Source organism: Octopus sinensis, linkage group LG11 (assembly GCF_006345805.1).
Source record: "Octopus sinensis linkage group LG11, ASM634580v1, whole genome shotgun sequence".
NCBI lineage: Eukaryota > Metazoa > Mollusca > Cephalopoda > Octopoda > Octopodidae > Octopus > Octopus sinensis.
In genome coordinates, this window is record NC_043007.1 from 62,565,418 (window position 1) to 62,591,442 (window position 26,025).

Below are 26,025 nucleotides of genomic sequence, written 5' to 3' on the forward strand. Positions count from 1 at the left end.
GAGCCCTTCATTTCCACAACTGAAGAAGGCATGACAGAACCGCAGCTCAATAAAGAGCATGCACATTGTTTCTTCGAAATCTGTGGTGTTGTACATCAAGAATTCGTCCCCTAAGAGTTAATCAAGAGTCCTACTGCAACATTTTGAAGCATTTGAGGCAGGATATTTGGCAAAAGCAACCAGATCTGTGGAGCGTGAAGTATTCGATTCTTCATGACAACAGACTGTCCCCTAGCTCTCTTCAGTTGTGAGTTACTCAACAAAAACATTGTAATGCTTCCGCACCCGCCCTATTTACCAGATTTAGCACCTGCAGACTTCCATCCCTTCCCCAAGATGAAAAGACTGTTGTTGCAATCCAGAGCAAATCACAGAAGGTCCTTTACTGCCTTCCAGGTTGGATTTCGAAAGTGGCAGGAATGCTGGGACTCGTGTATTGCTGTGCAAGGTGACTATTTCAAAGGAGATCATGTTAAAACTTAGATAAATAAGTTATTTTTTATTAAACATAACTAGTCTGGGAACGTTTTGATACCACCTCGTATTATTTTACTGAATTTCAGAGAAATAAGACAAAATTGAATATATTATACTGACAAGCTAAAGGGATCAACATTTAAAATTTTTACTTCATGGTTAAACAAGAAGCCATTCCTTCAAAGATATTTATCTCAAAAAATCACACAGAATGAGACACAAAAAGGATAAAACTGATAATGAGGTAATTTATGGTGAATAGCAAACTTAGTTTTGTTACAGATGAGATTTTCTGTAGTAAAAACCAGAACTGTAATAATTAATATGTCATACCTCAAGCCTTTCCAGTTGAAGAGACAGTGAGTTTTTTTCTGTGCTTATGGCTTCCAGAACAGTCTGTTTCTGAATGAGACTTTCTGTGAGTGTGCGTACTCTGGACTCCAATTCATCCTCTGTATTTGAATGTAGGCTTTTTGTCATTAACTATAAAATAAAGATTTAAAAAAATTTATTTTGGGGAAGTAAAAAAAAACAACAAAGATTCAAAATGTGCATTTTTGATAATTATTTCTTACAAATATCAAGGTTTTTGATAAACAACAGAGAAATGGGAGGTTTCACAAGGACATTAGTGACAAATAAATTGGCTTCAACAAGATATTGAAACTAGTTTTTGGACACTGTTTCAATTAAGAATATTGATTTCAAACTTTGGCACAAGGCCAGTAATTTTGGGGGAGTGGATAAGTTGATTACATTAATCCCAGTGTTCAACTGGTACTTATTTTATCAACCCCAAAAGGATGAAAGGCAAAGTCAACACCAGATTGTAAAGTCAGAAGAAATGCTGTGAAGCATTTTTCTGGGTGTGGTAATGCTTTTTTGCCAGCTTGCCATTTTAATTTCAGTTAAGAATATTGATTTCTAATAAAGCAAAAAGTTGTTTTTTTAAAATTAAACTCAATGAACTTCAGTGGAATAAAAGGCAAAGTTTATCCTATCAGGAATTAAAATGAAACTAAGACAAATGAGACTAAATTATATTTAATGCAAAAATATCAAAATAAAATAAATTATATTGCAGAAAAAATAGAAAAGCAAACTTAAGCTCCAAAAGTCTCTACTAACATTTCTGAATAAAATAGGAAATATCAAATTTATTTTTCAGTACAAGTGAACCATTTTATTGAAAGAGAATGTTAGAGTCAACTAACATTACAGAAATGAATAGCAAAACTGACATGGACAGAATTTGAACTTAAAAACACAAAGAATGAAACTAGATACCAGCAAAACATCTAGTTAGGAACTTTGCCAATTTTTACTATGCAAAAGACTACACTGAATTTTCAGTTGATCTTTCTAAGATGACAAGATGAATCTATCACCTAACCTATGCTAGTAAAAAGACAAAACTGATCACTTCAAGAATACTTTTGAGATACTATCTTGTATCCCATACTATTTCAAATCCATACTGAGATTCAGATTTTATTATCAATTTAAAAAAATTATTACTCTTTTTTTATCTCTTAAAAATAGTTCCATCATCTTCAGTGAAGAAACATTCACAAGTCATCATTTCTAAAAAAGTTAATGAGATCTTATTTTTGCTTTATCTTACCTGATTTTTCAAGTTATCGACTTCCTCATCTCTTTCTTTGAGTTTGCTATGGAACAGTGCCTTCTGCTTATGGAGCTCTTCCAAGGTATAGTGTAGTTCCTGGATTGGCAAAATAAAATGGTTACTGAGATAGATATAGAGCCCCATAATTATATGGAAAAAGAAGAAAATATGGAAGTTATAGTGTTCATGACTTTTCCCAAAATACATAACACTAAAATAGTAAAAAAAGAAAAAGAAAATTCCAGAGAAGTCAACTGTTAAAATATAAAGTAACAAGGGACAGGGAAATAAAGACAAAAATATGAAAAAAATAGATAAACAAGTGCTACAGACACTCCGTTGTTTATGACAAGTGTTCTAGTTGTTCCAATTAACAGAACAGCCTGCTCATGAAATTACACCACTAGGAATCGAACTTGTGACCTTACAATCATGACTAAATTCTTCAAACCATTAAGCCATGTGCCTCCACTAGATAAACAAGTAAACCAAAAACAAAACAAGGATTCTAATTTGCTCACCTTCTTTTGTTTCAACAAATCTTGTTCAGTTTCCTCTTTGATGCGTCGTTCATCAACCAGTTGGTCCTGCAACAAGTCTATTTCTTCCCGATGAGATTCCCGATCCAAATGTAGTTGAGATTCAATATCCTTCAACAAAAGTTAAGGCAAAAAGTTAGCTTTTCTAACAGTATTATTTCCAAGGAACACACAAAACCTGAGATAGGAGTTATATCTTTCAGATGGCATAAAGTGATGTTAGATAATAATTAGTATTTACCTTGAAAAGATGAAATTGTGTTTTGGATGATACATTTTTATAGAAATTTAAGAACAGAGAACAAAGTTGCAAAATGAGGCTGGTAGACCTCAAAAGAGGATAACTATATAGTTCTTTTAGGAGAGGAAAACATTGATTCTTTTTCTTTTTCTTCCTTTTTGTATTTTATATACATCTGTTAACAACCATCATCTGTTTACAAGCAACATAATATTTCCTCATAGCTAGAAATGGAAGACTGGAGATGAAGAACACTATTTGCATAATGGTGGCACTCATTTACAACAACTGCACAGGACACATCCCCACATGCATACAGCAGCCTTTTTTCAGTGTCCAACAACCGAATTCAGTCAAGGCCTTGGTCAATCTGGTGTTTTTGTCAAAGATAGTTGCCTACCCGAAACCTTATAGTTGAGAGATGAACTTCTTAACCACACATCCTTAAATTAGATGATTATAAAAACATCAAACAACTAACCTGTAATTCAACTTTAGCATTTTCTGAGCTCAACTTAATTTGCTGTAACTCATCTCTGTACATATCTCGTTCACTTCTGACTGAATTAAATTCTTCTGTAGACACCCCTCTGCTGTCATCAGATTCATCTGAGCCATTGCGTAAACTGGCAATGAGACGCTCTTTAGACTGTAGGACAGAAATTCAAGTGTTATAGTTTTGGCTAAATTGTAAATACATTAAACATGATTTTAGATAAATATAAATACAGTTTGCATATACACTTTCTCAAATACAAAATTAAGAGCTTGAAATATATATTAAGCATACATGTAGTACAGTTAAATAGGAAGTGCCATCACACAAGTCATGATGGTTCAATATCATTATCGTCATTGTTTAACATCCTTTTTTCCATGCTTGCATAGGCCAGACGAAATTTGCTGAGGCAGTTTTTTTTTTCTTGAGACATAAATTCTGGTAACATGCATTGCTTATACACATAGCACAAATTATATAAGGGCATCCAGCTGTAGAAACATTGCCAGATCAGACTGGAGCCTGGTGCAGCCCCTGGCTTCCCAGACCCCGGTCGAACCGTCCAACCCGTGCTAGCATGGAAAAAGGACGTTAAACAATGATGATGATACACATACATACAATGGGCTTCTTTCAGTTTCCATCTACCAAATCCACTTACAAGGTTTTGGTCAGCTCAGGACTGTAGTAGAAGGTATTTGCCCAAGGTACCACATGTGGGGCAAAACTCAAGACCACATGGTTGCGAAGCAAACTTCTCACCTACAACTTTAATTTACATTATTTGCATTTGACAGATATTTGTCCTCATCTTGTTTGTTGTTAACACAATGTTTTGGCTGATGTACCCTTCAGCCTTCATCAGGTGTCTTGGGGAAATTTTGAACCTGGGTTCTCATTCCTAAGGTATTTTTCGATGTTATTAACCCAGGTTCGAAATTTCCCCATGACACCTGATGAAGGCTGGAGGGTATATCAGCCGAAAAGTTGTGTTAACAACAAACAAGATGAGGATAAATATCCATCAAATTTAAATAATGTACATAATTCCTCATCTCTTAAATATAGAACAGTGATATTTCATCTCAATGATAAAAATGTTTTCTTAACAAAGTCAAGTCATAGGAAACAAAACTAAAAATAAAAGTAAGAGGAAGTTAAGGACAGGTGAACGTATATAACTGAAATAATCAGAGATGATAGAGACAGGATAGCCAAAGGTTCATTCAGAACTAAAATGGCACTGACCTGAAGAATTCTGGATGCTTTTTCCTTATAGTCAGAAAGTTCTTGCCTGGCCCCTTCCAAATTCATTTTCACTGTCTTCAATTGTTGTGTGAGGTCAGCTGATTTTCCTACAATTAAAATACGATTTATGTGTATATAATAAGCAAACATTTATATACATGTATATTTGTGTATATATATATATAAAAATATATAGGCGCAGATGTAGCTGTGTGGTAAGAAGCTTGCTTCTCAACCAGATGGTTCCAGGTTCAGTCCCACAGTATGGTACCTTGGGCAAGTGTCTTCTACTATAGCCTCAGGCTGACCAAAGCATTATGAGTAGATTTGGTAGACAGAAACTGAAAGAAACTTGTCATATGTGTGTGTCTGCGTGTGTCTGTGTTTGTCCCCCTACCACCACTTGACAACTGGTGTTGGTGTGTTTACATCCCCATAACTTAGTGGTTCAGCAATAGATATCAATAGATAAGTCAACGCTTAGGTGCACTGATTTGTCATAAGAAGATATTTCAATATTCCAGAAGGAATCATGCAGCAGAGAATGAAGACTGTTTCTTTGAAGAAAGATCACTGCCTTGAAATATTGAATATTTCAGCTTTTCAATGCAAACTTGCACAACTCATTTTATTTTTATTTCACTGCATTGATTTTTACCAAAAGAGACCACCAAAAGAATTTTAATAATTACAGCCAAAGAGGTTCTCTTATCAAAGAATAATATGACTAAAACAAGAAAGGAACTGCATCTCACCAAAGTTCTGTGTTTGTTCAAGGTTAATTCTTTTCTGTTTAAGGATTATCTCTTTGAGTCAGTAGGCTATACTGTCTATTAACCACTCTACCTCAGTAGACTATAAACTGAAAAAGCTATTAATCTTCATCTTTCAAAGCTAAAATGTATTATTACCTTTATTTAATCTTTTTAACTTCTTGAAACTAGTGGTGAGAATGCTTCAGAGAAACCATAATCTTTTTACTTCAGACCGAGACAGGCTAAGAAATTTTTTATTTTTTTGTGCATGCGTGCACCTATCTATCTATATATTATCATCATTGTTTTAGCAGCCACTTTTCCATGCTTGCATTAGATCACACGAAATGAATCAAGGCAGATTATTTCCTGATATCTATCTTCAACTGTTTCCCATGGATGAATATACTTCCAAAGAAGACTGGAAACACATGTCACCACTTGTATAACATCAGTGCTCATTTACAACTGTCAGGAAAATTCAAGACAGGGACACACAAACACATATATTTATATATATATATACACATAAATTCAATACATATACTAAATCTGTTCACAAGGCTTTGGTTAGCCCAGGGCTGGAATATAACACACTTATCTAAAATGTCACATAGTGTGAGTGGAACAAAAATACAAAAACCATAGGAAAGGAAACAAATTTTTTAACCCTACAGCTGTAATATATAACTTATTAAAATTATTTTTCAGTTTTTGGCAGAAGGCCCAGAATTTTTGAGGAAGAGGAAAGTCAACTACATCGACCCTGGTGCTCAACTGATACTTATTTTATCAACCCTGAAAGGATGAAAGGCAAAGTCAACCTCAGTGGAATTTGAACTCAAAATAAGGACAAACAAAATGCCACTAAAAATTTTGAACTTATTAGAATATTGATTTCAAAATTTGGCATTACGCCAGCAATTTTAGGCTGGAGGTAAGTCAATTACATCAATCCCCATGCTTAATTGGTGCTTATTTTATCAACCCCAAAAGGATGAATAGCAAAGACAACTTCAACAGAATTTTAACTCAGAAATGTAAAGTATGGACAAAATGCCACTAAGCATTTTGAACTTATTAAAATACTAATCAAAGATCTCTACTACCTTTCTCATCATTCATCTTTTTATGACAAACATTCAATTGCTCTGCCAATCCTTGTTGTTCATATTCCAGCCTGCTTTGTCTTTCAGAAGCCTCAGCCTAAAATATATAATAAATAAACAACAATGAAAAAAATATTAAGGTTCTATTTAAAATTCTTTTTTCATTCAAAAGCCTTTCCAGATCAAAAATTACAACAAATAAAAATAATTAACACTAACATTTAAATTATGGTTTAAAGAACGACAGAATTTCTTACCTGTACTTTTTGGTAAGCCTCTCGTTCGCGTTTTAATGTATCTTCTAATTCAGATAACCTGGTCTTTAATGTTTCTAAAGCCTGATTCTGGACTCCACTGGAAGCTGAATGATCCATCAGAACACTGTATGAAGATAGGGTTATGCAATATAATAGAGAGTAAACAAATCCATAAATTGTATATCATCATGTTTTAAAATACACTTTTTCATGATTGCAAGGGTCAGGCGGAATTCACTGAGATACATTTTCCACAGCTGGATGCCACTTCTTTTGCCAAGCTTCATTTGTTTCCAAGCAAGGTAATGATTCCCCCTGGCCAGAAATATTTCCACGGAAAACTGGTAACGAAAGATTCCACTTGTAAGACAGTGACTCCCATTTACAACTGTCATGTGATGATGACAAGACAAGGAGATACACACATGCATGCATGTACGCACACACACACACAACAGGCTTCTTTCTGTCTATCAAACCCACTCAAAAAGCTTTAGATGACCTGGGGCTAAAGTAAAAAGCACTTGCCCAAGGTTCCACACAGTGAGACTGAACCAAGGGCCATATGGTGATGAAGCAGTAGTTGTCTTGCTCTAATAGTTCAGGAGTTATAATCCTCAGAGAGATTTATATCAATCAGCTTTAATTCAGTCAAAAGCATACATACCTGCCAACCAGTTAGCACATAACTATGTAGATATGGAGAATTAACCATCCAATGGTGCAGATTTGACAAGAGTACAAGAATAAGTACGTAATACATCATGCAACATGATTTGCATCTAAAAATATTTACTGATTACGACTGAGTGCTGAAGAGGTTTGCTTCCCAGCCATGGGATTTCAGGTGTGGTTTGGCAACGAGAAGGGCATCCAGCCATTGAAAAATGATTCAACAGATTCTATCTGGCATGGGGGAAGAGAAAGTGGTGGTAGCAGTAGTAGTGTTTATTATAACTAAATACCGATTGTTTTCTTTCTCCAGTTTTTCTAGCATGCTCTGGCTCCTCCTGAGATCAGAATCAGCTTCTTCCAGTCGAATTTTCAAGACAGCTAACTGAGAATCTTTGCAGTTAAGTGCTTCTTGTATGTCCATCTCACGAGATTGTAACTCACGCATGATTTGGTCATTTTTTGCAGCAAATACAGTGTATTCATTTATCTTCTTTAAAGCAGCTTCCAATTCTGACAAGGAGCAAAATATGTGCTTGTATGTAGATATATATATATCATACATATATTTATATATACATACATTATACATATATATATACATATATATAGTACATATATATATTATAAATATAGTATATATATATATATATATATTATATATACATATACACAGATATATATAGTATATATATTATATATATATACATATATATAGTCTACATTTTATATATATATATATATATATATATATATATATATATATATATATATATATATATATATATAAGAGAAAAAATAAGTTCAAAAAGAACAACTTGAACTTTTTGAGGGATCCAAAAAGAGATAAAAAGTGATTTCTAATAAAGATTCATCATATTCATAAAAAACAGTTAGAGCAAGTAATAAGAATATGAAAATAATAGTTGAAAAATATCGTTATAGGTATAAATATACACATCAAAATTAGATTTCATACAAAATTGGATTCAATACATACACAAGTTTCAAAAGACAATACAAATATGTAAGAAAAATATTATCATCATAGTAATTATAATTAAATTTATGCATTGTCATTCTCATCAGTGTGAGGAATTTTTGGAAGGACATCAAAAAGATTTAATAAAATAAAATAAGATACAATAAGGGAGAAGACTAGGATAAATCGGATATTTGCAAACAAGTAGTAAAAGGGAAAAATTAACAGTAAAATATAATAGTGAGAGATGAAAGAGAAAAAAAAACAGACATATCAATGTGTATGCAAGTCTATATGTGCAGTAAACTATAATAAAAAAAATAAAAATCTAACAGATATATTTAAAGAAATAGTAACATGTCAAGACAAAGTATAATGTAAATAAGGCCACGTGTGTATAGTAGAATATAATGCAACAGGTACACTAGCTGAAAAAACCATAGAGAAAAAATAGGAGCAAAAACGAATATATGAAGGAGAAAATTATTATAAATTTACAAGTGATAGAGAAAACGAAACACACTCAACACACAAGGATATAGTCACACACACATACACACATACACATACAAGGGCGCAAGTGTAAGGGAAGATATAACAAGTAAAATAAAGGAGTACATATTCACATAAGATGTATATATATATATATATATATATATATATATATATACACACACACACACACATAATAATAATAATTAATTCTTTTTATTGCTTTTATTTTTAATAAAAAAAATAAAAAGAATTATTATTATTATTATGTGTGTGTGTGTGTGTAATTTCAAACTTACAGGGAAAAATTCAATTTAGTAATTCTAAATCAAATTTCACAATATATAATATATGTATATAATTTAGAGAAAAACCTCTATTAAGCAATTCAATAGTGAAAGACGTTATTCACACCATATAGAAAAAATAAATATACTATAAAAACCTTATTCTAAAAATCAATAAAGTACATAAACAATAAATAATAAATAGTAGTAAAATTGACTACACGCGTTTCGTGGCTATATTTTCAAATAGATAATAATAATAAATTCAATTCGATTTAAAATTAATACGATTAAAAAATATAGTCACTCATCAGGTCTAAAATAATAATAATAATAATAATAAAAATAATAATAATAATAATAAATTGATAAATTTTTATTGATATTTAGAATAAGGTTTTTATAGTATATTTTTTTTTTTATATAGTGTGAATAACGTCTTTCCCTATTGAATTGCTTAATAGAGGTTTTTCTCTAAATTATATACATACACACTTAATGATGAAACTACTTTATCTTAAAGATAAATGAGATTCAATATTTTTAATCACAAAAATGAAAGATAAAAATTTTCTATATTAAAGTTCAGATGTTGTAATAGACAGTAAATAACTGGACAAGAGACATTATAATAAATAAATCTTGCTTAGGAGAGAGATTTAGTTACTATAGATTAAGGAGGGTAGGACCTTATTTTGTATCTATTCAGATTTGTGAAATGAATAACAGCAATGAGGATGCCTTCCAGGAAGATCTGGAGCCTGATACAACTCAGCACTGGTGAACAAGAGGGCTCCAAAAAATAAATATGCAAATATGCAATATCATGAACCCACTCATGCGCACACACATTCACCATGTTCCACAAGCATAGAAATGCTTTATTTTCATATTTAAACAAGTAGATTTCCAGAAATGTGAATGGTAAGAAAATAATTAAGCCATAACTTCAATTAAGGACCACAATTAAATTAGACTAGGATTCAAATTTACTGTTGTAATTATAGAACACATAGTATTCAAACAGTGATTATTGAGCACTGAAAAAAAGAAGAGGTTTATAGATTGCAAATAATAACAATGAAACAATATATCCACAATAGAACATAATATGAATTAGAACTCAAGACTGTTGCTCTAGGTCAGACTGTTAAATTCCAGGTCAACAGGTAATGTGTTAGACCAGCTTGCCAATAATAAATACACATTTTCTATATCTTTTTCTCCTCTTCAAAGAGAATTTTTTTAGCTTAAGATGAATAAAAGAATAGAAAGAAAATATTTTCACCATGGAAAGATACATACCATTTTCTGAAGATTTAGCACGATTTACCATTGATGCCATTTCGTTATTCAAAGTTTCAATCTCACTATGAAGAAGACGGATTTCCAGCTGAGATGCATTCACTTGGTCTTGTGGATTGTTTGACAAAGATTCCATGTTTATCACAGCCTTTTCTGGTGATGTATCAACCATATCTAAACTGTTTGCATTCGCATCAACATTGACAAATGACCGTGTCATTGGTGAGTCTGTCACACTCTCCAAGTCTGGAACATCTGAGATATACAAGACGTAATCATCTTGCCAATTAACCTCGCCCATTACAATGGAGAAGTTATATAAATGTTTATAATAAGCACTAAACTAGTACAAGCTACATATAATAAACAGGACAAAACAGATTGTCAGGGATTTTTAACGTACTTTCTTACATTTTGGATATATTTTGAGGTACTGCTGATTACAGTAGCATAGTTGAGATAGCATGAAAAACAGGTCACTGACAACAAAGAGAGTAAATTAAAAATGTTCACTTGTATACACAAATATTCTGATGAAAGTATATTAAGTGCTCAGTTCTACTGAATAGCTTCAGAGCTAAAGTCAGCCACATATATTCAGAAAGAGGACACATAACAGAAAAACAAAGACAAAGATGTATATATACACACGACAAACAATCAATGGTTTTACAACAGTGCAAAAGGTCAGTCATCAGAATGGTGATGTTATTGTATCTAACTTGATGCTTCATTCACCTGAGGACCAAACTATACCTTTCCATCCTTTCTAGATGAAATTAAGCACCAGTTTTATACTAAACACGATTCAATAAACTATATATTCCCTCTATTACAAAAATGAATCATGTGCCTGGTTAAAATAAACTGTTATTTATTTTATTGTTATTTTGATAAGATAAAGCACATGAGTAAAGCTAGTTGAACAATATCCTTGCCTAAAAAAATATGCACTCAAGTGCAATGTTAATTAAATACTGGACAATAAAACACTACTATAGTCACCAAATTCCCATAATTTTCAATATTTATATAATTTTCATCATCACCATCACTATTATCATCATCATTCTAACATCTACTTTTCCATGTAGGTATAGGTCAGATGAAATTAATCAAAGATTTTTCTTATGGCTGGATGATCTTCCTGTCATCAACCATCACTTTTACCAGGTAAGGCACTGTATTCCCTAGTCTTTCAAACAATGAGCAGCTCAACCAGACATGTTTTCATGGTAGATTATAGACAAAACCATTGTCACTAACAGTTACCTGCTTACCAGTAGAGTCTTTATTGTTCAACTTCATTTCAAAAGTGCAGAGTAAGAGGATGAATTACTGACAGGAAATGTTAACATATCGGTGTGTTCAATGCCTTCAGACAACGATGTGGGATGTAAACATTCCATGCACGTATATATATATGCTTTCCTTTACTTGTTTGAGTTTCTTTTGGTGAACCACTAAGAGGACCTAAACAAACCAACACCAGTTGTTAAGTGGTGGTGGACAAACACAGACACACACACACACATATATACATATATATATATATGATGGGCTTCTTTCTTTTTCCATCTACTAAATCCACTCACAAGGCTTTGGTCAGCCCACTGGAAGACATTCATCAGACTTCAGTTAGGTAAATAAAAGACACTTGTCCATGGTGACATCCAGTGGGACTGAACCCAAAATCACGTGGTTGGGAAGCAAACTTCTTACCACACAGCTATGCCCATACTTATATATATATATATATATATAGTCGCCATGATAGATTGGTAGCCACTACACACAGTTTTTTTTTCTTTCCTTGTTTCTTTCTGTGGAAGAGCATAGGCTCGAAACATAAAAGACTTTTTCAATTCCCAAGCGTTATATTAATACATCTGTTTGTTTTCTACACCACCTGTCTTCGTCTTTTGCTTTTTTCATGAATTCTCCCCCTATATATATATATATTCTTTTATTTGTTTCAGTCATTTGACTGTAGCCATACTGGAGCAGCACCTTTAGTTGAACAAATTGACCCCAAGACTTATTCTTTTGTAAGCCTAGTACTTATTCTATCAGTCCCTTTTGCTGAACCACTAAGTTACAGGGACATAAACACACCAACATCAGTTGTCAAGTGATGGTGGAGGGATAAACACAGAAATGCAAACATATACATATATATATGATGGGTTTCTTTCAGTAGTTGTGAGGCCCTAGATAGACAGTGTAAGCAATGGAAGACCTTACATCTTCCAACAAGTCTGCACCATCTCATAAGGCTAAAACAAACCAAGATTGGATGCACACCAATTTCCACTATCATGTTACTCCAGACACATGGCCTCCTAGCTCACCTGACCTCAATCCACTAGACTATGACATATGGGATGTTGTTGAAAGACAGGTCAATCAACACTCTCATAATACCATTCAATCTCTCAAGTCTATTGCATTCTATGCTTTGACCCAAGCATAGAATGGGGCTCACCTCTTTGAGCTAGGAAATGAATGGAATACCTGGTGTGTGTCTTGTTATAGCTACCCACTCCTATAAAAATGAATAGGCCTGGATATATGTATGCATGTTTTTATGTATATATATATATAATACAAATAAGAAAATGGAGAAACAATTTAGTTGGTTCATCAGCTTTCGGATATTAGAATGTTGAATTAGTATATTGGATAAATACTATCCTTTAGTGGGTTGGATCCGTAACCCCTAACTTACTTGGTGTTATATATATATATATATATATATATATACTAGACTACCCGTCACCCGTTGGGTCACTGGGGAAGTCTGAGATTATCAGCCATGAAGTTTTGTTTCGTAGGTTTTTTTTTCTTTTCCATGTTATTTTGCATGCTTTCAACAAATGTGACATCAAAATCACGTTTAAATGGCTCCTTTCCCCCAAAAAGGAAAGATTTGGCTGCTATTTCTTGCACACTCTGCTACTATGTAACAGGTATTTTGGGTCCTTTATCGCAAATAACTGTTACATGGTAGCAAGGTATGCTGGAAAAAGCAGCCAAATCTTTGGAGGTGAGATACGTTGAATGCACTTGAAAGAAACCTATGGAAAAAACTATTTCACACCAAGGTTCTGAATGGGTCTTCTATGAAATATTTACCATATTTTTTAAGTCATTTTCACTTTAAAATATTTTGCCCATCATATTCAATGAATGTGACATCAAAATCACATGTAAACAGCTCCTTTCCCCAGAAAAGGTAAGATTTGGCTGCTACTTTTTGCATGCTCTGCAACCACGTAACAGTCCTTTATCGCAAATAGCTGTTACATGGTGACAGGGCATGCTAGAAATAGCAACCAAATCTTTGGAGGCGAGATACGTTGAATGCACTTGAAAGAAACCTATGGAACAAAAACTATTTCACACCAAGGTTACAAACAGGATTTTTACAAAATATTTATTGAAGTCATTTTCACTTAAAAATATTTTGCCTATGATGATTTGTCTAACGGGTGAAGTTTTTTTCAGAGTATTTTCCCATTATGCACCATTTTGAGTATTTATACCCAAAAACACCGAATATCTCAATAACTACTGGTCCAATTTATACATAACATGTTTTATTCCATTTGTATTCACATTTCAGGGGACCTTTACTTTCAAAGTATCTTCTCATTATGCACCAGTTTCGCTGTGTAACATTGCAATCAAGCAAAATTGAACTTCAAAAGTCCACAAACTTAGCTGCTATGCTTTGTTCAAGCAATCGCTAAATTATAAAGTGTAGCATACCCATTTCTGTTTGACTGTCAAGAGACATAAAAGTATATATGTGCTGGGTTAACAGTGGTTGATAATAGTTGAATTATAAGAGATTAGTTGTAGGAAGTCGAAGTGCGCTAGTGTTCTAAGATATATAATCAAAATAACTCCTTGTAGCATAAACAGATGTCATCCCTACGTAATAAATCCAATGTTAATGGTTTAATAAAGTATTGAGTGGGTATTATCTGATGGTTGATGATTGATTTAGGTATGTTTCTCCATTTTCTCATTTTGTATAAATATATATCTATATATATAACACATACATATATAATACATATCATCATCATTTAACGTCCGTTTTCCATGCTAGCATGGGTTGGACGGTTTGACCGGGGTCTGGGAAGCCAGGAGGCTGCACCAGGCTCCAGTCTGATCTGGCAGTGTTTCTACAGCTGGATGCCCTCCCTAACGCCAACCACTCCATGAGTGTAGTGGATGCTTTTTACATGCCACCGGCACAGGTGCCAGGCGAGGCTGCAACGGCCATGATCGGTTGGTGCCTTTTACATGCCACCGGCACGGAGGCCAGTCGAGGCAGCACTGGCATCGGCCACGTTCGGATGGATCTTTTTACGTGGCACTGGTATCACAACTACAATTTCCATTGAATTTTTGATCGATTTCACTTGCCTCAACAGATCCTCGCAAGCAAGGTCTTATACATATATAATTATATATATACGTATAATATATAGGTACTACTTAAGAAGAGTGGTCCCGGTGCGCACATCCATGCTAGCTAGTCGTGACTAGTCGATCCTTACTTTGAGTTTTATTTACTTTGTTTAAAAAAATTATTTACTTCATGTTTTGGATCTTTTCCTTTTGAACGGCACACAATTTCTAGATAATTAAACACTTAAAAACTTCGTATAATGGTAGAATGTGTCAAACTAAAACATTTTTTTCTCTTGGCTTTCTTGATAAAATTGTAATTCGTTTGTTTAACGTAGTTTAATTTTTCGAATTTTAACCAATGAATCGCCTCTAATTGAGCTAAAATCATTTGCTGCGTCTAAAACTGAGACAACATCCTGTCACTAACCCTAAACCTCACCCTAACCCTAAATTTTTTTTTTCTTAATTGTTACGCGTGTAAAAAAAACGAAAGCAATGGAAAATAATTTAAACAATTAACAAACAAAATAATTTAAACAATTAACAAACAAAATACACACGCTTTCCGAACATATACGGAAAGCGTGTGTATAAAATTATAGAATTATTTTGTTTGTTAATTGTTTAAATTATTTTCCATTGCTTTCGTTTTTTTACACGCGTAACAATTAAATTAATTTAACAATTAAGAAAAAAAATTTAGGGTTAGGGTGAGGTTTAGGGTTAGTGACAGGATGTTGTCTCAGTTTTAGACGCAGCAAATTATTTTAGCTCAATTAGAGGCGATTCATTGGTTAAAATTCGAAAAATTAAACTACGTTAAACAAACAAATTACAATTTTATCAAGAAAGCCAAGAGAAAAAATGTTTTAGTTTGACACATTCTACCAGTATACGAAGTTTTAAAGTGTTTAGTTAACTAGAAATTGTCTGCCGTTCAAAAGGAAAACATCCCGTGTTTTTGTGTTTTATTTACTTTATTTTAAAAAAATTGGCACTGTCATGCTTTTTAGCTGTCAGAAGTGAAAGTCGTCAACTTCGTGTATTTACGTCAGGTTTATACCTTCGTTTATTTACGTACCACCACGCTGGGGCGATCTTTCGTCTCTAGTAGACCTTTCAGTCGATTTCCGTAAAAAAAATTTTTTTTTTTTACATATGGGCTTGCGGGAACTTTTGAAGTAATATACATACATATACACCGAGTAAAAAATTTCAGTTATCTCTTTCTTTCACACACACTAACAGAAGCACTTCACTTACACAACATACTGTCTGTCTCCCACACCCCATCAAACACACACATGTACATCAATGCTTCCCATGCACGGTAACTTCAAAAGAACAATGAGAGCGAAAGATACAATCGCTTTCTCTTAGTCTCTTTCGCTCTCATTACTTCAAAAGTTCCCGCAAGCCCATATGTAAAAAAAAAAAAAAAATTTTACGGAAATGGACGGAAAGGTTACTAGAGACGAAAGATTGTCAAGTTCAGTTTATAAATAAATACATTTCATTCCATGTTCTGTTTAAACTTTATAAATAAATATATTCTTGCAGTGTGTGTATATGTGGCTATATGTCTGACTTAATGTGTGTGTGTCTGTATTTATTGTATGAGTGTATAAGTAGTTATATGCTTATATTATCCATTATAGTAATATTTGTCTGTTGAAATCCGTTTTAAGGCGGAATAGTTTAATTAAAGATGTGTCTATACATGTATATATATATATATATACATATGTATATATACATGTGTATACATATATATATATGTGTGTGTGTGTGTATATATACATGTGTATACATTACACATGTATATATATATGTATACAAATGTATATATACATATGTATACACATGTATATATACATATGTATACACATGTATATATACATATGTATACACATGTATATATACATATGTATGTATGTATATATATATATATACGCCAGGTTTATACCTTCGTTAATTTACGCCGTTTATTTACGTACCACCACGCTGTTAGGTTTATAAATAAATACATTTCATTCCGTGTTCTGTTTAAACTTTATAAATAATATATTCTTGCAGTGTGTGTATATGTGGCATGTGTATATATACATGTATATATATATATATATATATATATACATGTATATATACACATGCCACATATACACACACTGCAAGAATATATTTATTTATAAAGTTTAAACAGAACACGGAATGAAATGTATTTATTTATAAACTTTAAACTGAACTTCGATTGTTTTATAAACCTAACAGCGTGGTGGTACGTAAATAAACGGCGTAAATTAACGAAGGTATAAACCTGGCGTAAATACAAGAAGTTGACGACTTTCACTTCTGACAGCTAAAAAAGCATGACAGTGCCAAAAAATTATTTAGTTTGTGTAAAAAAAATATTTATTTTGTATTTTATTTACTTTGCTAGGTAGTCGTTGTAGGATCGACTACTCACGACTAGCTAGCGCGGAAGCGCGAGTACGCGTACCGGGACCACTCTTCTTAGCCTCTAAGGGATAGATATATCCAAAGGCACTCCTGGTAATTATCTCAGTGGGTATATTCCTTGGCAAAAGGTATACGGCAGCAGGTAATTTAGCGAGTAACCGTAGTTTAATTTATATAGGCGAGAAGAAAATGGAGGACAAATAACAAACAGAAGTGTGTCTTTTGCATTAGTAAGGCATTATTTAATTAGTAAATAAAGGTGAGAGTGGGAGTGAAGTTGTTTAAAATCGTTTCTGTTTACCATGGTGATGAAAAAATATATATTTTTGTCTTGTTGCTAATGGTAGACATCGTCAGAACGAAGAAGTCAGAGGTAGAGAGAAGAAGAGTGAAAGATCAATGGTTATATATCGGGAAAGAGAAGATCAAAGATTTGAGTGCCTTACATTATATTGGGGTTCACAGTTCATTAAGTCCGTTATGAGGTGGATGAAGAATATAGGTGAGTTGGACCTGTAGTCTCGTGTATACTCAGTGGTATGACTTGCATATGCCTTTAACTTCTGGAGGGTTCACTGGCGGTGCAATGTAAGGGAGCTAACTCTAATTAGGGAAAACCGGTGCTATTATAATAATCGAGGCGTCTATTGAAATAAAGGTTGTAGGTGGTTCGTATTATTACAGATGGCCATATATTGGTGTAAAATATGGAACAAGCATTGGTCCAATCTAACGTGTAGAGAGACTCATTGCTGTAATACTATTTTGTTATGAAGAGTGCATATAGAAAAAGAGGGTGGGAAGGGAAAGTTTGCTTGTAAGTATCTTAGGTGGTTTTCGGTTAAAAAGAATTATATGCATACATAGGCTAGCGTAGGATGTAGAGTAGGTATATAATTATTGGTTTATTATGTAGGTTTGGAGTAGGGTAACATAGAATATGTTAGGTATTTTGTGTGTTTATAATATAAGTTTGGGTTTGTGTAAGTGGTTAAAGGGAGGTAATGCGCTAGTGAGTGAGACTACTAAATTATATTTTAAATATATATATATATATATATACACACACACACAGAGATAAGTATATAAAGATACTCTCTATCTCTCTCTCTCTCTAAATATATATATTTATCGGATAATATAATGAATTTTATACAGAAGTATTATGGATTACTACCAGGGAATTACCAAGAAGACATATGAATTTCAAGAGTCTCATACCAAACGTATATACAAATTTCACATTTCTAAACTAACTATCCCTCTCTCTCTTTCGGAGAGGCACTGAGCAGCTATACACACACGGCAGTAACTTCCACCTACTGAATTCAATCACAAAGCTCCGGTCAGCTCGGGGCTATAGTGGAAGACACCTACCCAAAGTATATGAACTATATTTGGAATACAATATAATATAACGGATTTTACATATGAATATTATGGATTATTGCAGAAGAATAACCAAGGAAGTATATATGGATTTAAAGATTCATCAAAAGTAGTAATTTTAAATTTATCTTTTAAACAAACACCATTTTATAGTTTTACTTCAAATTTAAAAAAAAAAAACTACCATTCAATATGTTATATAGAATTCAAATTTTATATCTCTGAAGAGCAGAAGCATTGTCTATAAATGCTTATCAATATAGGATTTTATTATAGGGACAACTCCTCTGTGAAACGATCGTAAGATGCTTTAAATAATTAATTCAAAACTTTTAAACTGTCATATATATTACATATTTATATTTAGTTATTTATATATTTTTAATACAACAATTATTTTTCACACGTGTATATCTTTCAGAGAAGTTTTGATATTAATTTCCTAATCTTAATAATAATATATTATTTAAAAATATATATATGTATGTAATCACTCATATTAAATATATAAATACTTTAATAGTATTAATACTTTGATACAATTGAGCACTTAATATAAAATCAGTATATAATATTCTCATTGAATATATTTAATTAAAGATATATATATATATATATATATATATATATATATATATATATACTCATTTTTACTTTTTTACTTGTTTCAGTCATATGACTGTGGCCATGCTGGAGTATGGCCTTTAGTCGAACAAATCGGCCCCAGGACTTACACTTTCAGTCTTTTTTAAGCCTAGTACTTATTCTATCAATTTTTTTTTTTGCCAAACTTTATAATTATAGGGACGTAAACACACCAATATCAGTTGTCAAGTGATGGGGGGTGTCAAACGGACACACACACATATATATGACAGGCTTCTTTCAGTTTCCATCTACCAAATCCATTCACAAGGCTTTGGTAGAAGACACTTGCCCAAGGTGCCATGCAGTGGGACTGAACCCAGAACCATATGGTTGGGAATCAAGCTTCTTACTATACAGCTACTCTTGCACCATATATATTTTTAAACTCTGTCTTTGAAGAGACTTATTTATAAGGGAATTGTTTATATATTTAAAAAATGTATGTAAGTAAAAACAAAACTGTTGGCATTTTGATGTTTTAATAATTATTTATGTTATCTTATATTCATAGTATATTATGTTATATTATAATAATTATAATATAAATAAATTATTGGAATGTCAATTATATCTATTTAATTTTATTGTTGTAATATACATACAGACATATATATATATATATATATATATAATATATATAATATATATATATATATAATATATATATATATATATATATATAATATATATATACACACACTATATATATATATATATAAATGCACACACAAACCCACACACGCAAATGTGTAAATGAGTTTGGTGCATTCATATTTTAGTTTATAGATCCAAACCATGGCTCTTTAATTAGTATCAAATGGATTTGCTGAATCCCAGTTTAGATTACCACCCTTTTGATCCATAACAGCAGAGATTTGTTGGTATAGTTATATAGTTACTGGCTATTGATAAACACAAACGTGTGTGTAAAGCAAAGGTAATGGTTACCTTCTCAAGTCATGCTGACTCATAAGGGTCAGTTTCTCGGTTTCAGGGCATGTAAATTCCCCACCGAGATGGGACGCCGGTCTGTCACAAGATTACTCAATTTTGCCAGCCGAGTAGACTGGGGCAATGTGAAATGAAGTGGTTTGCTCAAGAACACAATGCATTGCCTGGTCCAGGAATTTAAACCACAATCTTACGATTTTGAGTTAACACTCTAACCACTAAGCCACGTGTGTGTATTGGTACATATTACATGCTAAAATTTTTTCCAGTTTAGAAAATTATGCTTACAGTCAAAATGGATTGAATACTCATTAACAGCTGTTGAAAAAGTTTATAGGTAAAGCATTCCATATTTTGGTGCTATAATTAGCTATTTGTACATATTTTCCCATACGTTTAAAAAAATTATTTTCCAAAACTATTAATATAAATACAACCTACCATTTTCATTGTGAAAGCCATTTGATGTACTTAACTCATCGTTCGGTTCCAGTGATGGAACAAGGTTGGAAATTGTGGATGACATGCTGGATTGTCGTGAATGCTTGTTGCTGGATCCTGAAGATATCTTCTTTGTCTCATTGAGAAACTCAAACAAAGCATCATCAGAGTCTTTCTTTTTGCTGTTTCTCGTTGGGCTTGACGATACAGCATTTGAAAACTTCTTACTCTGTTTCAATGGAGTGCTCACCATTGAACTGTTTAGATCTGTGTTTGAATTGTTCATGTCATTCAAATTGGAAGGAACACTATGTGAAGACCACAAAGAAGGTACTTTTGGTGCCTCCCATGTGTTCCCAGAGTGACCACTTTCAGAATTTGCATAATAGCTGTTTGCAATTGGTTTATTTGCCCTAGCAACTTCATCTTTGGTCAACGCTTCAGCTGCAGATTGATCAATTCGATTCAAGAAATCTTCTGCTTTCCCTGTTAAGTCAGAAAGCCATGACATTTTCTTTCTGCTGAAATATAAAAACAAAATGTTTTAATGTGACATCATCACCATCAAAATCATAATTATTGAATTTTAACATAGACACAAGGCCCCAAATTTGGGCAAAAGATGTAATCAATCAAGATTGACTCTGGTTCATAATAATTATCAACACTATCATTGAATACAATGTGTAACAAAATTTTTTTTTATTTTTGTCTTTGGTCAGTAAGTGTTATTTCCTATTTGCTTCTATCAAGAAATCAAAGGAAATCACTATTATTCCCTTCAAGCTTGGCTTTTGGCACCTGGACATCAATGTTTTGAAACTGACTTATTTTCCATTACATTTCAGACAGGTTCAGTGCTGAGTTGCTGAAGCAGAAATATCATTATAGCAAATATTCTGCTCACTACCACAGATTTGCTTATCAGTTGTTTGATCTTAACCACTTGATCATGTCTCTTAGTGGCTGACAATATGTGCATCTCTGATCATGAGCAGTAGTAGTTGGGGAGCATCATAGCTATGTATTGAGAGGTATTCTTTGGGGTCTGAATAAATCTTATACAAAAGCAAAGTTTGAAAGAAATATTAGCCATTTTTCATACTTTCTAGGGGAAAGCAAATAAGAAATAACAGTTGTTGCCCAAGGACAAAAATCATGTTACTCAGTGTTATCTTTTACCCAAAGTTACAAAATTCAAAACCTTCAGAATTCAAAACTTGTTTGAGTAAAGCAGCACCACAAGTGAGAATTGTTCAGAGAGGTTTTGAAAAAAGTGTTCTTTGTAGATGAGTGTAAAATGAAAGTATAAAATTGGCTGTGAAAAGTCATTTTTATGAGGATGACAAACTAATGTGAAAATGTAATAGATAGATTTGCTTTGGTGATAAGTGAAAAGTTCCCAAAAGTGAATCTTATGTAAAACTAAACTGGACAAATACCCATAAATATATGAAATGTAAATGGGTAGTGTTTAGACATGCATCTCATATCCAAGCCACCACATTTTATAGATGCAAACATACAATAATGCTGAACTCAGAAAAAATCATAACCCAAAACTTCCAATGCCAAGCATTTTAGATAAGGAATTATCAGCTATATATTCAACAGATCCAGTTGCTACATTTAAGTGGAATGACTGAATTTGTATATTTTCTGCAAGATGATAGATTTTTCAGTAACAGTAGAAAGCTAAGGTGGATGTTTTAATACAATTTGAAGCAGCAGCATCATCTTTTAATCTCTCATGTTGATGTGAATTGTATGATTTGATAAGATCCAGCAAATCAGAAAACTGCATTGAGTTCCAATCTCTACTTTGATATGGTTTCTGCAACTGATGCTCTTCTTATTGCTAGTCACTTTACAGAGCAGACTAGTTGCTTTTTTTGTGACACCATCACTAGTGAGGTCACAATATAGCTCACAAGACTAAGATCCTCATCCACTGAGTGGGACTGCAATAGAGAGAGGGGCAGATTTATGCAAGGTAATGAAAGGTTAAAATAGTAGTTTTCAACTGGGGTCCATATAAAATGGGGATGGGGGGGAGGCGCAAGCAAAATAGTAAATTGGGGACCCACAGTATTTTGGTTCAAACTACACGAGTTAATGAATGAAAATCAAAACAGGAATTTTGAAAGACGTATCTACAAAACTAATTTTTATAAGTGAAATAGCTATGAGGGTCTACCAGAGTAAAATGGTAATCAAAGGGGTCCATAGGTCAAAAATGGTTGAGAATCACTGGATTAGAATATGAAGGAAGGGGCCAGAAGAGGTTTCTAACTGTAGAGGAGATACATAAATGCTCACATTATACAAGTGTAGGTAGGAGTAATTAGTGTTGAACTAGAAAGAGGGATGAAGATGATGGCGACAAGGTATCAGGGTGGCATAAGGGTCAAAAGAATAGTGGAAACAAGAATGTATGGAGAGAGTGAAGGATAGTAAGAGCAAGCTCAAGAAGTGAATAAATAACAATGCAGCTTCTCTTTCACCTTCAACATTTAAACCAGCCACGTCCAGCCCAAATTCTACCTGTTTTACATTCATATTGGCTATATCTAGCCCCTCACAACTATCCTACACTGACATTCTAAAAATAAACAATCGCATCATCGAAAGTTCAAAACTATGAGATAATGCATCTTCTTATGATAAAAGGCAGATTTTCTCTGCCTCTGACTACGTTTGTTTTTAATACAATCGTACAATATAGAATTTCTTCAATTGGAATTTACCTATGATTTTTCAAAGTAGATTCCATTGGGTCATGGCATATACATTTTTTTCAATTTCACCCCCAATTAAGCAAAAATTCGAGGAAACTCAATATTTTACGATTTGCCTCTCTCATTTCAAATGCTTTACTCCTGCTATTACCACACTTTCTCCTACTTTCTCTTTGCAAGTGTATACCACTATCATATCCTCTTTCTGCAACTCTTATTCAACATCACACATTCTGCTACTTTCTCTTATTAATGCTTAAACCAATCCTCAAAAAAAAGGAAACAGAGATCTGTCGCTAACTTTTGATAGTATTCATTGGCGAGCGTACTTCAGTTGTCAATTGTTGAAAGAAAGAAATTGTAAGCTAAGAAGGTGTGTGTGTGTGTGTGTGTGTGTGTGTAGGAAATGAAGGATAAAAATATGGCAAGAAGTGGACAGATGTACAAATATACATACAAAAAGAATGGAAACAGAGATCTGTCGCTAACTTTTGGTAGTATTCATTGGTGAACGTACTTCAGTTGTCGATTGTTGAAAGAAAGAAATTGTAAGCTAAGAAGGTGTGTGCATGCATGTGTGTGTTATCTCTCTCTATATAAAGCTGAAGTTGTCTGTGTGCGGCAGGTTTGGTAGCCTTCAACATTATCTCCTCTGAGACCCTGCGGCGCAAGTTGACCAAAATTGAGAGTATGATAGAAGAAGGGTTGCTCTTCCTTCCGTAGAAGATAGAATTCAAATCGGACCATGTTAACACCAAAAATTATTTACATCAAAAATGTGCTTTTTTCTATGAAAATCCCTATTTTTTTACAATTTTTTCACTGCTGTGTCACCACTTTTCGGTGTATTTCAACCAGAAAAATGTTCACTTGAAGAGAATAACAAGCTACATAATGCAAAATTTTTACTTTTCAAAAATTCCAATTCCAGCGGGTCGAAACAAACCCGAGCAACGCCGGTCGATACTGCTAGTGATTAATACAAAACAATATGAATGAATAAGCATTACATTTGACAGAGTAATCTAAATGGTAAAGGGTTCAATAAAGAATATAGTATGACAACAGAAAAAAAAATTAGAACAGATTATGGCAAGAAGAGGTGTTCTTTCCCAAGGGTCACATCATGATGACAAGACAGTGAATTGGCAGAGTCATGAGAGCATCAAAGTGAAAGCTCTATGGTATTCATTCCAGCTCTCTGCATTCCGAGTTCAAATCTAGCTGAGATCAACTCTTCCTTCTGTGATTGTGTGTGTGTGGGGGGGTCTTGCATATGTGTTTGTGCCTCCTTGTCTTGACACTGCACAATAATCTTTTTATATGGTTTACTTTTTAAATCATTTTACATGAGCTCTACATTTTTTGACACAGTTTAAAGCAGTTCTGTTTATTTTTGTATTTGAAAGTTCCTACTGCTGCTTTCTATGTCTTATAATGCTCAAAGGCTTTATGTTCATATATTTTGATGATCAAATTATTTTTGTCTTTTTTATCATTGGTAAATCTAATCAATATTTACAATATGCTATGTATCATCAATATATATCTATATGTAGAGAATTCACAAAAAAAACAAAAGACGCAGACAGGTGGTGTAGACAACAAACAGATGTATTAGTATAACACTCGGGAAATGAAAAAGTCTTTAACGTTTCAAGCCAACACTCTTCCATAGAAAGGAACACAGAAAGAAACAAGGAGAGAAAATAAAGAATGTGTAGTTGGGAATGATCTATCATAATAATAATAATAATAATAATTGTGTACAGTGCTCAGGTGCACTACAACTCATCTAAAGTGTATATATAATCAGGTGTAGTTTCGACGGATTTCGGGAAGCATGAGGGCCTTAAAGGATGCAGTGTCATGGCAGTCAACAACTGATGCAGGCAGTTTATTCCACGCTTCAGCAACCCTGAGCGTGAAAAAATGTTTCCGAAAGTCATGGGAGCTGTGCTGTTTTCTGACTTTGTAGGCATGTCCACGTGTGTTAGACACATGGAGATCAAAAAGGTGTTCAGTGTTGTTGTTGGTGAGGTGGTTGATAACCTTGTGGGTGTTTACCAAGTCCGTCGCTAGACGCCGGAGCTTCAGTGAATCCATGCCCAGGGAAACAAGGCGCTCAGAATATGGTAGGTGTCTGATGGAGGGTATGCGTTTGGTTGCACGTCTCTGGACAGATTCCAGGAGGTCAATGTTCTGAGCAAGATAGGGATTCCAAACTGATGATGCGAATTCCAAGTGTGGTCGTACCATAGCTGTATACAGTTTTAAATAGATGGCTGGAGAGCGGCTAACAAAAGTCTTGCTGAGTGATGCCAAGACACCCTCGGCCTTCTTGACAATTTTAGAGATATGCTTTGTCCAACGCAAATCACTGCTGACAGTGATGCCTAGGTCATGCTCACAAGAGGATTTCTTGATATCAGTGTTGTGGAGGGAGTATGTGGACGCAGGGTTTTTTCTCCCAAAATGCATGG

The 26,025-nt window shown here is 33.4% G+C and overlaps 1 protein-coding gene across 2 annotated transcripts in view; it reads right to left on the bottom strand.

The window, feature by feature from the left end:
- LOC115217311 (golgin subfamily A member 5) overlaps positions 1 to 26,025 on the bottom strand; it is a 42,088-nt gene that overhangs the window by 6,241 nt on the left and 9,822 nt on the right. Inside the window, exons 2-11 of one of the 2 annotated variants that reach the window (XM_029786963.1) lie at positions 20,805 to 21,322; positions 10,491 to 10,745; positions 7,718 to 7,937; positions 6,753 to 6,876; positions 6,496 to 6,592; positions 4,632 to 4,738; positions 3,366 to 3,533; positions 2,626 to 2,754; positions 2,102 to 2,200; positions 811 to 960 (exon numbers count right to left, since the gene is read on the bottom strand). In XM_029786963.1, coding sequence (XP_029642823.1) covers positions 811 to 960; positions 2,102 to 2,200; positions 2,626 to 2,754; positions 3,366 to 3,533; positions 4,632 to 4,738; positions 6,496 to 6,592; positions 6,753 to 6,876; positions 7,718 to 7,937; positions 10,491 to 10,745; positions 20,805 to 21,315 — 1,860 coding nt within the window. In that variant the 5' untranslated portion in view covers positions 21,316 to 21,322. Of the gene's footprint in view, positions 1 to 810; positions 961 to 2,101; positions 2,201 to 2,625; positions 2,755 to 3,365; positions 3,534 to 4,631; positions 4,739 to 6,495; positions 6,593 to 6,752; positions 6,877 to 7,717; positions 7,938 to 10,490; positions 10,746 to 20,804; positions 21,326 to 26,025 lie in introns of both variants that reach the window. The other variant, XM_029786962.2, reaches the window with a different exon arrangement.